The sequence below is a fragment of the Babylonia areolata genome, chromosome 2, assembly GCF_041734735.1.
Source record: "Babylonia areolata isolate BAREFJ2019XMU chromosome 2, ASM4173473v1, whole genome shotgun sequence".
NCBI lineage: Eukaryota > Metazoa > Mollusca > Gastropoda > Neogastropoda > Buccinidae > Babylonia > Babylonia areolata.
The window spans coordinates 6,831,844-6,842,248 of record NC_134877.1 but is presented as its reverse complement, the minus strand read 5'-3'; the positions used below and the strand labels follow the sequence as shown (position 1 = coordinate 6,842,248).

General features: G+C 40.4%; 1 protein-coding gene across 2 annotated transcripts in view; it reads left to right on the top strand.

Annotated features, from left to right (window-relative positions):
- Positions 1-10,405, top strand: part of LOC143297105 (uncharacterized) — a 36,507-nt gene continuing 26,102 nt past the window's right edge. Inside the window, exons 1-3 of one of the 2 annotated variants that reach the window (XM_076609280.1) lie at positions 1-35; positions 414-496; positions 5,064-5,240. In XM_076609280.1, the coding sequence (XP_076465395.1) occupies positions 5,174-5,240 (67 nt within the window). In that variant the 5' untranslated portion in view covers positions 1-35; positions 414-496; positions 5,064-5,173. The remainder of the gene's footprint in view (positions 36-413; positions 497-5,063; positions 5,241-10,405) is intronic. The other variant, XM_076609287.1, reaches the window with a different exon arrangement.

Here is a 10,405-nt window from a genome sequence, read left to right as displayed (position 1 = left end):
ACCCCCCCCCAAACAGAGAGTTGGTTCACGTGTCTGTGAGTATCGATGCTTTCACTTTTGCTTCTCAACTGCCCTCTGCACAATACTGCCCCAATAAGACAATACGTTTGTGGTTTTTTGAATGTAACAAGGGACGTTATCGTTGCTGTTTATGAAAGCTGGAACCCAACGATCAAATCAATGAAATGATTTTCACAATCGCTTTTGTTTATTTTCTTTGTATTTTGTTTGTTACTGTAAAACGTTTCTGGTGCTTTTTCTTATTGTCCATGTGATATATAGATGGTAACGTCATACTTTCTAATAGTTATCAACTGTTGTAAAATGTTTTATCGCTTGAATGATTTTTTTTTTAATGTGAAAATCGTGTTCGTAGTTTGATAACAGCTAGACAGTCTTATGTTTGGTTACAGACAACAGAAACTGTTCATTAGTCACCTGAATGAATGAGCGAGGACTCTGCAATGTTTCCCTTTCTACGTTCTATTTAGTAGAGGCGAGTTTCAGTTTCAGTTTCAGTAGCTCAAGGAGGCGTCACTGCGCTCGGACAAACCCATATACGCTACACCACATCTGCCAAGCAGATGCCTGACCAGCAGCGTAACCCAACGCGCTTAGTCAGGCCTTGAGAAGAAGAAGGAAAAAAAGGTGAATAAATAATAGATGAGCTTAAATAAATAGATAAATAATAATTATAATATAAAAAAGGCAGTAGTAGTAATAATAATAATAAGATAATGATAATAATAATAATAATAATAATAGTAAATGAATAATAAATAAATAAATAAGACAAAATGATGATAAATAAGCAAATAAAGTTACGAGCTCATGGGGAGTGAAAACTGCTTCGAATTACGTGTCTTTCTCTGGTCTGCAGTAAACCTGGTTTCGACGATAGTTTGTATATCGCTTTGGTCAAACTGCTTTGCTTCTCGCATCCTTTTAGGACGGGTTTTGTGCAACAACAATTCCGGATTTGTTTGTTGCTGTTTGTCAAATAAGTTCAGTTCAAATTCATTATTTGCAGTTTGGGCAGATACACAGAGTACATGGTGTTTTCAGCAGGAAACAATATCTCGAAAACAAGTTGTCTTGTGAAAAAACAAACAAACAAACAAAAAACCCCAACTAAGTCCACACAGTTTCTTGATCTCAAATCCCATCCCATACCATTCCATTCCAAGCAAATTTCACTTCCAACATCGCGTTATGCAAAAAGAAAAAAAATCTTGTTTTGGATCTACTTTCTCACTTTTGATTCAGATTTTACGCATAGTTTACGCCGAGAATAGGACGAGAGGGTTGAACTGAAAATGGAATAATTGGATTTTTTTCTTATCCATTGCACGTTCATTACTGTTCAGCCGTGATGGGACACAGCTCAAGATAACTGGTATTTAAGTCATTTCTTTTGTCAGAAAAAAAACCCAATAACCAAAACCAAATGATCATTCCTTGCTGAACAATGATAAAATATGGAACACAAACGTCAAATATTTTGTGTGTGTAAGTTTGTGATAGTCATCCGAATAGATTTAGCTCATTCCAGTTAGCAAAATCTCTTGTATACCTCTCTTTCTTCCTCTTGCTCGGTACCCGAGGCCAATCTTGGTTAAGAAATTTCAGAATTCTTGGGAAAGAAAATCGCATAAAAAATGTGTACATTGGAACTTGATCTGCAAAATATGAAGTGCCTTGGTCCAGTCATTAAACTACGATATGAACAGTTCTTTCTTGGCCTCTATTTACAAAAGATTAACTCTTCTCTCTCTCTCTCTCTTTTTTTTTTTTTTTTTTTCTAAAAGTATCTTTCATTTATATTTTCTTCTTCAGAAGTCAGCTTTCAGCCACGAGTCGAAAAGTAATGAGATACAAATGAGATTTTTAGCATATTTTCTTTCTTTCTTTCTCTCTTTGTCTTTCTCTCTGTGTTTATTTCTTTCTATCTATCTTTAAATCTTCGTCTTTTTCCTCTTTCTTTTCGTTTTAGAATAAAAAATATGGAATTGTCTTTTGCATAATTTATGCAGAAATGACAATGTCCAAAATCTAAAACCGAAAACAAACACGATATACAGCTGGGATGAAAAAGAAAAAAAAAGTGAATTCGTTCGTCGCTGAAACGTCGGCACAAGGCGAAAATATCAAGGTTCGGACTGACTTTAGAAACAAAGCAAAACGAAACAAAGACAAAATAACACACACACACACACACACACACACACACACACGTACACACACGACACACACACACGTACACACACACACACACACACACACCACGTACACACAGACGCACACACAGACACACACACACACACAGACACACACACACACAACAAAACTGAAAATAAAAATAACGCCAAAGGAAAACGACTGAACAAAATACAGCCAGCCAAGCAGGCAACCAACTGGCACAAAGGGATCAAACTGCGGTGTAAAATACGGCGGTGTGTGGTTGAGTATATTCGTCTTCGTACACAGATTGACACTCTGGCATATTCATGTCTGCGTCTGCATAAAAATGTAAGGTAGCTGGGACACGAGGCTATGGTTTTATGTGCTGGACATATCTGCTGTCTGCCTGGGACTGAAGCAATCCATCTTGAGCGCGTGGCCCGTGGGTGTGCGTGGCATGCTCAAGAGAAGGTTTCGGTTGTTTGTTTGTTGTTTGGTTGTTTGTTGTTTGGTTGGTTGGTTTTCTTTTGGTGTTGTTTTGACAAAGAAAATGTCTCTGTCTTTCTTCCCACCCCCTCTCTCTTGTGTGTGTGTGTGTGTGTGTGTGTGTGTGTGTTTGTGTGTGTGTGTGTTTATGTGTGTCTTTTTATCAGTAAAAAAAACAACAACCCCAAAACAAACAAACAAAACAAACAAACAAAACAAACAAACAAAAAAACCCCGAAAAACCACTTTTCGCATTTTCACTGTTCAGTGTGTTTGCTTATCTCTCCTATGTGTTCTTTGTCTGTCTGTCTGTCTGTCTGTCTGTCTCTCTCCTGCCTCTGTCTCCCTCCCTCTCTTTGTTTGTGCACGTGTGCCAGATGCGAAATCGTATGGAAGAAAAATGTAACCACGAGTCAGAAGAAACGGGTGATGTGTTGGTATGGCTTGACTTTTTTTTTCTTTTCCGAAACGCGTTCAGTTTTGCAAACACGTTTTGAACAACGGTTATGGACAAGTATTATCTGTTACCTGACTCACAGCATGTCGCATAGTTTATCGACTTGTCCCGTTCATTTTTGACTCACTTGTGTGAACAAAGTGAGTCTATGTTTTAACCCGGTGTTCGGTTGTGTGTGTGTGTGTGTGTGTGTGTGTGTGTGTGTGTGTGTGTGTGTGTGTGTGTGTGTGTGTGTCTGTGGTAAACTTTCACATTGATATTTTCTCTGCAAATACTTTGTCAGTTGACAGCAAATTAGGCATAAAAATAGGAAAAATTCAGTTCTTTCCAGTTATCTTGTTTAAAACAATATTGCACCTCTGGGATGGGCACAAAAAAGTAACAAAAAAAAAAGAAGCCTAATTATATGCAAACTGCATTTACTGTTATATTTATATTTTCTGTATTCTCTAAACTTGGCACTTTGATCTGATATTCTGACACAACAACAAGAGCAGTCATTATTATCATTTTTTTGTTCAAACAGGAACTTCTTTTGCTAAGCATGGAAGTTATATTTATTATGCAAACGTTTTGGTGCATATAGGTAAAGAAGGGAAATTACTCTGTAATTAATGCTAGGGGACTTAATTTGCTTTAAACTGATCTTTCTCATCTTAAACATTACATTTTGAAATTATACTCAATAGATAAAAAGCTTGGATTTAAAAAAAAAAAAGTGTATCACAAGTGAGTCTTGAAGGCCTTTCCTCTCTTGTTCTGTCTATTTTCTTTCTTACGTTTTGGAATTTAGTTAGCATTTTCTGTCTGTGTGTACTTCACCTTGGTTTATTTAGATCAGAGCTTACAGTTGGGCCAACGGCAAAGTGAGAGCTGTATTATCAACGGTTTCTCCACTGCAATGGGAGTTCATTCACAGCGTAGTCTGTTGTGAAGGGACCACGACTCTGAAACTATGAGTTAAATATGCGCTGGCTCTTAATGCTGCATCCCTGGGGAGTGTTGGCCTTTGGAAATATTCCCAATTGTGTACACCTCCAGTGTATTTTTGCATCGACTCTTAGTGTATTTGTATTTATCTTTTTTTTTTGTCACAACAGACTTCTCTGTGTGAAATTCGGGCTGCTCTCCCCAGGGACAGCACATCGCTACACTGAGAGCGCCACCCATTTTTTTTGCTGTTGTATTTTTTCCTGCGCGCAGTGTTATTTGTTTTTCCCTATCGAAGTGGACTTTTCTACAGAATTTTACCAGGAACAACCATTTTGTTGCCGTGGGTTCTTTTACGTGCGCTAAGTGCATGCTGCGCACGGGACTTCGGTTTATCGTCTCATTCGGATGACTGGCGTCTAGACCATAGTGTGGAACATTTGTAAATCAAGCGAAATCCTTTCCATGATGTACTCTTTCTCCGGTACATGGGATGTTAATTGTGGTCTCTTTTGTGATATTTACAGTTTTCCTATGTCCCCCCCCCCTTTTCCATGAATCCATGTATGTGTATGTATGTACCTAGGTACCTATGTATATATCACCAATGTTTGTTTAAACATTGAAAATGAAATACAAATTACATTTTGAAAAAAAAATATCTGGGCAATAAAACAAAACAGATCTTATCTTCTTTCACACAAACACACAGACACACAGACATACAGACACACACACACACACACACACACACCGACACAGACAGACAGACAGACAGACAGACAGACACACACACACACACACACACACACACACACATCTTAGAATAACTGCGAAAACGTTCATACATATACGTATATCCCACCTACACCCCCCTACAACCCCCAACCCCTCCCCCCCACCCCCCCCCCCCCCCAAAAAAAAGAGATACCTATTTTCGGATACGTCCCAATATTCGATATTCTGTTATTCATAGTTTCACTGGCTCATTGATTTTCTCCCAAATCAGAGAACCAACTTACCGTGAAATACAGACAGGGGAGAACCGTGCTCTCTGCCAGTTTGTGAGTCACCCAGACCCGAGGTTCGAGTCTACCTGGGAATTTGCCGATCCTCACCATGGGTCGCGCCCTTGTGACACTGCTTCTGTTGACAACCTTCATCTCCTGCATCGCTGCCATGGAAGGTACTAACTAACTAACTAACTAACTATGTGCTTGGTTTTTCACCGGGGGACCGTTTTCAAGAGATGGGTACTTTTCAGACATCAGAAAAGCATTTATGAAACCATTCTGTTATATAGGACACAACACACTGAAATCCAGTACACTTTATTTCTTATTCCTCGACGAAAAAAAAAAAAAAAAGAAAAGAAAAAAAAAAGTGGTTTTGAATCTGGTAAAAATTTGGAAAATCATTATTGGATTTTTACGACAATACTGGTGTTCTTTGTCTTCCTTTTACGCCAGGAAAACATTGCTAGACGCTACAAGTGATGTATGTATTTCTAGGGGGGCTATTGTTTCTCTCTCTGTGTCTCTGTCTCTCTGTGTCTCTGTCTCTCTCTTCCATTCTTTGAATGGAGGATTATTCATTTGCGTGTGTGCATGCGTGTCTTGCAGGTCTTCTATAACTGATAAATTCCACAATATCTATTTTAACTATATAATGATATTCTTACTGTTGTCATAGTCATTCAATAGTACGTAATCGAGTATACACTGTATTTGACCTTTTTGTCTTCTCATTTTTTCACTTTTTCTTCTTCTTTTTCTTGTGTTTTTTCTTTCTTTCCCTTTTCTTCAGCATGCGATCGCAAGTCTTGAGGAGGTGAACCTATTTTTTTTTTCTTTATTGTGTTTCGATATGCCCAAACTGGGTTTATGGATGAAATGATTTTTGAAACTTTGAACCTTTGGGTGGCTTGGTGAGTAAAGCGCCCCGCCAGAGAGCGAAGTTCGATTCACGCGCACGGACCAGGATTTGTATCGTATCGCATCGCATCGCATCGCATCGCGTCGTATTGTATCGTATCGCATCGCATCGCGTTGTATCACATCACATCGCATCACATCGTATCGTATCGTATCGTATCGTATCGCATTGTATCGCATCGCATCGCATCATATCGCATTGTATCGTATCGTGTCGCATCGTATCGTATCGCATTGCATCGTATCATATCGCATCGCATGATATCGCATCGTATCGCATTGTATCGTATCGCATCGTATCGCATTGTATCGTATCGCATCGTATCGCATTGTATCGTATCGTATCGTATCGCATCGCATCGCATCACATTACATTGTATTGTATTGTATTGTATTGTTCTTTGTCACCGCATATTTCTCTGTGTGCAATTCTGGCTGCTCTCCAACGTGAGAGCGCGTCATTACGGTACAGCGCCATCCATTTTCTCTCTCTTTTTTTCTGCTTGCAAGGTGTCTTTGCTTTTCTATCAAAGTGAATTTTTCTACATAATTTTGTTAGAGACAACTATTTCGTTGCCATGGCTCTTTTACGTGCGTTAAGAGCATGCTACACACGGGACATCGGTTTATTGTCACAACAGATTGATTAGTGTCAATACCAAGACTAAAGGTTTAGTGCAGTGTAACTTATGAACAAAAGAAGGAAAGGGTTTATCGGAGCACACGCATGCTCTAAAGATCAAGTCGCGTGTGGCACATTGCAATCAATGACGAGACGTAGGTATTTCGTAACAATAACCTAGCCCCCTTGCCCACGTCCACAATTTCATCCTGTAGGTATTTCAGTGTGATCCCGAAACAAAGCAACAGTCAGCAGTCTGGGGTTTTCCCTGGAGAGAATCCACCTGTAAGAATGAGAAGAACCAGAAGCACAGGCAAAACCATGGTGGTGTATTTCTTTTCAAAATTCGGGCCATTTAATCACCACAACACTTCAGGACAGAAAGACAGTAACCTGAGACTAGAATGCCAACCACTGCCCACACAAAGTGTATGAGGTATGGTGCAGACTGTGTCCCCACACTCCTGCTGCGTCATGGCAATGCCAGTGAACACACTGCAGCAGCACCCTTTGACTCTCTGGCGGAATATAGTGTACAGTTGGTCACCTTGATTTATCCCCTTGAGATGGGTCCCCTTTCCCTTTGGAGAAGCTACAGCTGAAAGGAAGACAGTTCTGAAGCCATGTTCGAGCTGTCTTCGAAGGTGTTATTTTGGTTATCCCTATTCAACATGGTCTGGAGACTGGACACGAGGTTTAAATGGGGAAATGCATGAAAGCTGAGGAAGAATACATTGATAAGCTTGAACAGTCATTCTCTGCGTCAGTATGCCCACATAGTTGCATTCATATAGTGGAGTGAATGCCTAGAGGAAACGCGTCCGCCATGGAAACGAGAGAATCTGAGCGTATTGGTTCGAATCACGGCACAGTCGCGAGTATTTTCCCCCCTCCACTAGAGTAGTAGTCTGGACACTAGTCATTCGTATGAGACGATAAACCGAGGTCCCGTATGCAGCATGCACGTAGCGTACGTAAAAGAACCCACGGCAACAAAAGGGTTGTCGCTGGCAAAATTCTGTAGAAAAACCCACTTCGATAGGAAAAACAAATAAAAAAAACTGCAGGCAGGAAAAAAAAAAACACGAAAAAAGGGTGGCGCTCTCAGTGTAGCGACGCACTCTCCCTGGGGAGAGCAGCCAGAAATTTACACAGAGGAATCTGTTGTGACAAAAAAGAGTTATACAATCATACAATACTGATCGAGCGCCCCCAGTATCTGTGTTTTGATCGGCAAAGCCCTCTGGACTGACGTTTCATTGTTTTAATGTAGTGGTGCAGTAAGCCCTGTGTCGGGGGCACGGACGTCCCGTAGTACAATACCCAGTTTCACGTGGGTCCTACCCGTAGAGAATCTGTTGGGATAGGTCCCCCCTCCGTCCTCCTCTGGACATAGCCTAGCCACCTGAAACTTGATGTATCAGGGATGGGGAGCAGCTTTACTATTTCTGGTATAGATTTGATTTTTCTGGCATTGACCTTATCTCTGATGCCATTAAAAAACAAACAAACAAACAAAGAACACAAGAAAACCCCAACCAAACCCAAGCAGAAGAGCATCACAACAGACCGTGCTGGTTGGAGGCAAATTGTGAAAGACAGGGTCAAGCGAGCCAGTGTGAAGCGAATTCTCACAACTTTGGAAAAACAAACAAACAAAAAAACAACATCTGTTCGAGAAAAGGCGATGGAAGACAAGACAAGACAAGACAAGACAAGACAAAATCTTTATTAAGAAGAAGTCACATGTTGCTCCATCAACTTTTCACTGCGAGGCCTGCAATGTGAACTCCACGGTGTGACCATCAACGGGCCCAGATTAGTTTAGTTGACGAGATAGGTGATACACAGTTATACGTTACTCATCAAAGTTATACACAACACCAACCTGGTGACGGCTGTGGCGTATTTGGACAAACAAGAAGTTGGTAAACACAATCTTAAATTTATCTCCAAACTACATTCACGTTAAAACTTTGTTGCATGGAGATCCTGTTCTCCAAAATCATACAAATATATTCATATTTCAAACTGTTCACCAGTTTATCTCCGATTCAAATAGATTTTAGCTTAGAAAGTATCGTGAAGAAAGGGTACAACATGATTCTATTCGTAAAATATATGTTGGATTTATTTGACTGACCAAATATTCAAAGTTGAATGGATTGGCCAATGATCTGTCAGAATTTCTCCTCTCCCCTCTGTTCCCCCTCCCCCACCACCTTACCCACCATTCTTCTAAATTTTCTTCTTCTTCTTCTTCTTCTTCTTCTTTTTCTATTAGGCCAGTTACGATGGTGATAATAAATTTAATCTCATGTTAATATTGATATTAGCATTATTTTACTATATTATGTACTGTTTGTTTATTTGTTTTATTTCATTATTTCATTACTTAAGGTTTATGAATGTTATTTGATACAATTCATAATATGGTTCATCAGCCGTCATGATAAAATTGAAGTGCAACGTTGTGAGCACAGTATAAGCTTTAAGCTTGTTAATGCTCTTTTGTCATTCATTGCATTGTAATCATGTGTATTGTTGAATAATTAAAGATGATTTAAACCAAGAAGTTGGTAATGACTAACGCTCGGCGTATATCAGAGATTGATAGAAGCTCACGGATGGGCCAACAGCGAAGTGAGAGTTGTATGACAGCAGTATGATCAATGGTTTCTCCACTGCAACAGGAAAACAGCTTAGTCTCTTGTAAAAGAACTCTCAAACTAGGATGCAAGATTGCACTGGCTCTTAGTGCTGAAGCCTTAGCCTTTGGGGACCATCCCAACACCGACTGTCCTAAAGCCCCCCCCCCCGCTCCCCCCCCACCCCCCTCGGGCGAGAGAATGGGGATGAAACTTGAGCAAGGAGGAATTTTTGCCTAATGTCCCGTCACACATATCGGTGATTGAAGACATTTTGTTAAAGTATTTATGAATACATCTGAGTATTATCGGTTAGAAGGGGTGGGAGATGTGGATGAATGGAGGGTTGGGGGAAACTGGGCAAATGAGGGTAAAAATGTGGGTGAAATTTGGAAGAAGAAAAAAAAACCCCTCTAAATACAGTTACAGGAAATTACTTAAAGGACTTCGTAAAAGAGAAGTCGTTAAACTGACAAGCGAAACAACTGACTTGAGCAAGTCACTCTCCATTATGATCAAAATTCTTAGCCCAGGTAGTTGTGAGAGCAGCTGCCTCCACTACTGCTTCGATGGTCATAGTCGGACACGACTATCTTGAATGCATTGTAGTGCTCTGTTTGGGGCAAAAATGTGGAGTGATGGCCTAGAGGTAACGCGTCCACCTAGGAAGCGAGAGAATCTGAGCGTGCTGGGGTCTAATGCACCAATCGAGCCTGACCGTAGGCTAGCCTTGAGTCCGTAGGCTGGATTGGTGCATTGGACCCCTGGTTCGAATCACGGTTCAGCCGCCGATATTTTCTCCCCCTCCACTAGACTTTGAGTGGTGGTCTGGACGCTAGTCATTCGGATGAGACGATAAACCGAGGTCCCGTGTGCAGCATGCACTTAGCGCACGTAAAAGAACCCACGGCAACAAAAGGGTTGTTCCTGGCAAAATTCTGTAGAAAAATCCACTTCGATAGGAAACAACAAATAAAACTGCACGCAGGGAAAAAAAAAAAAAAAATTGGTGGCGCTGTAGTATAGCGACGCGCTCTCCCTGGGGAGAGCAGCCCGAATTTCACACAGAGAAATCTGTTGTGATAAAAAGAAATACAAATAGAAATACAAAAGGCACTTCAGATGGGTCATTGTTGTTCTGTTTTTG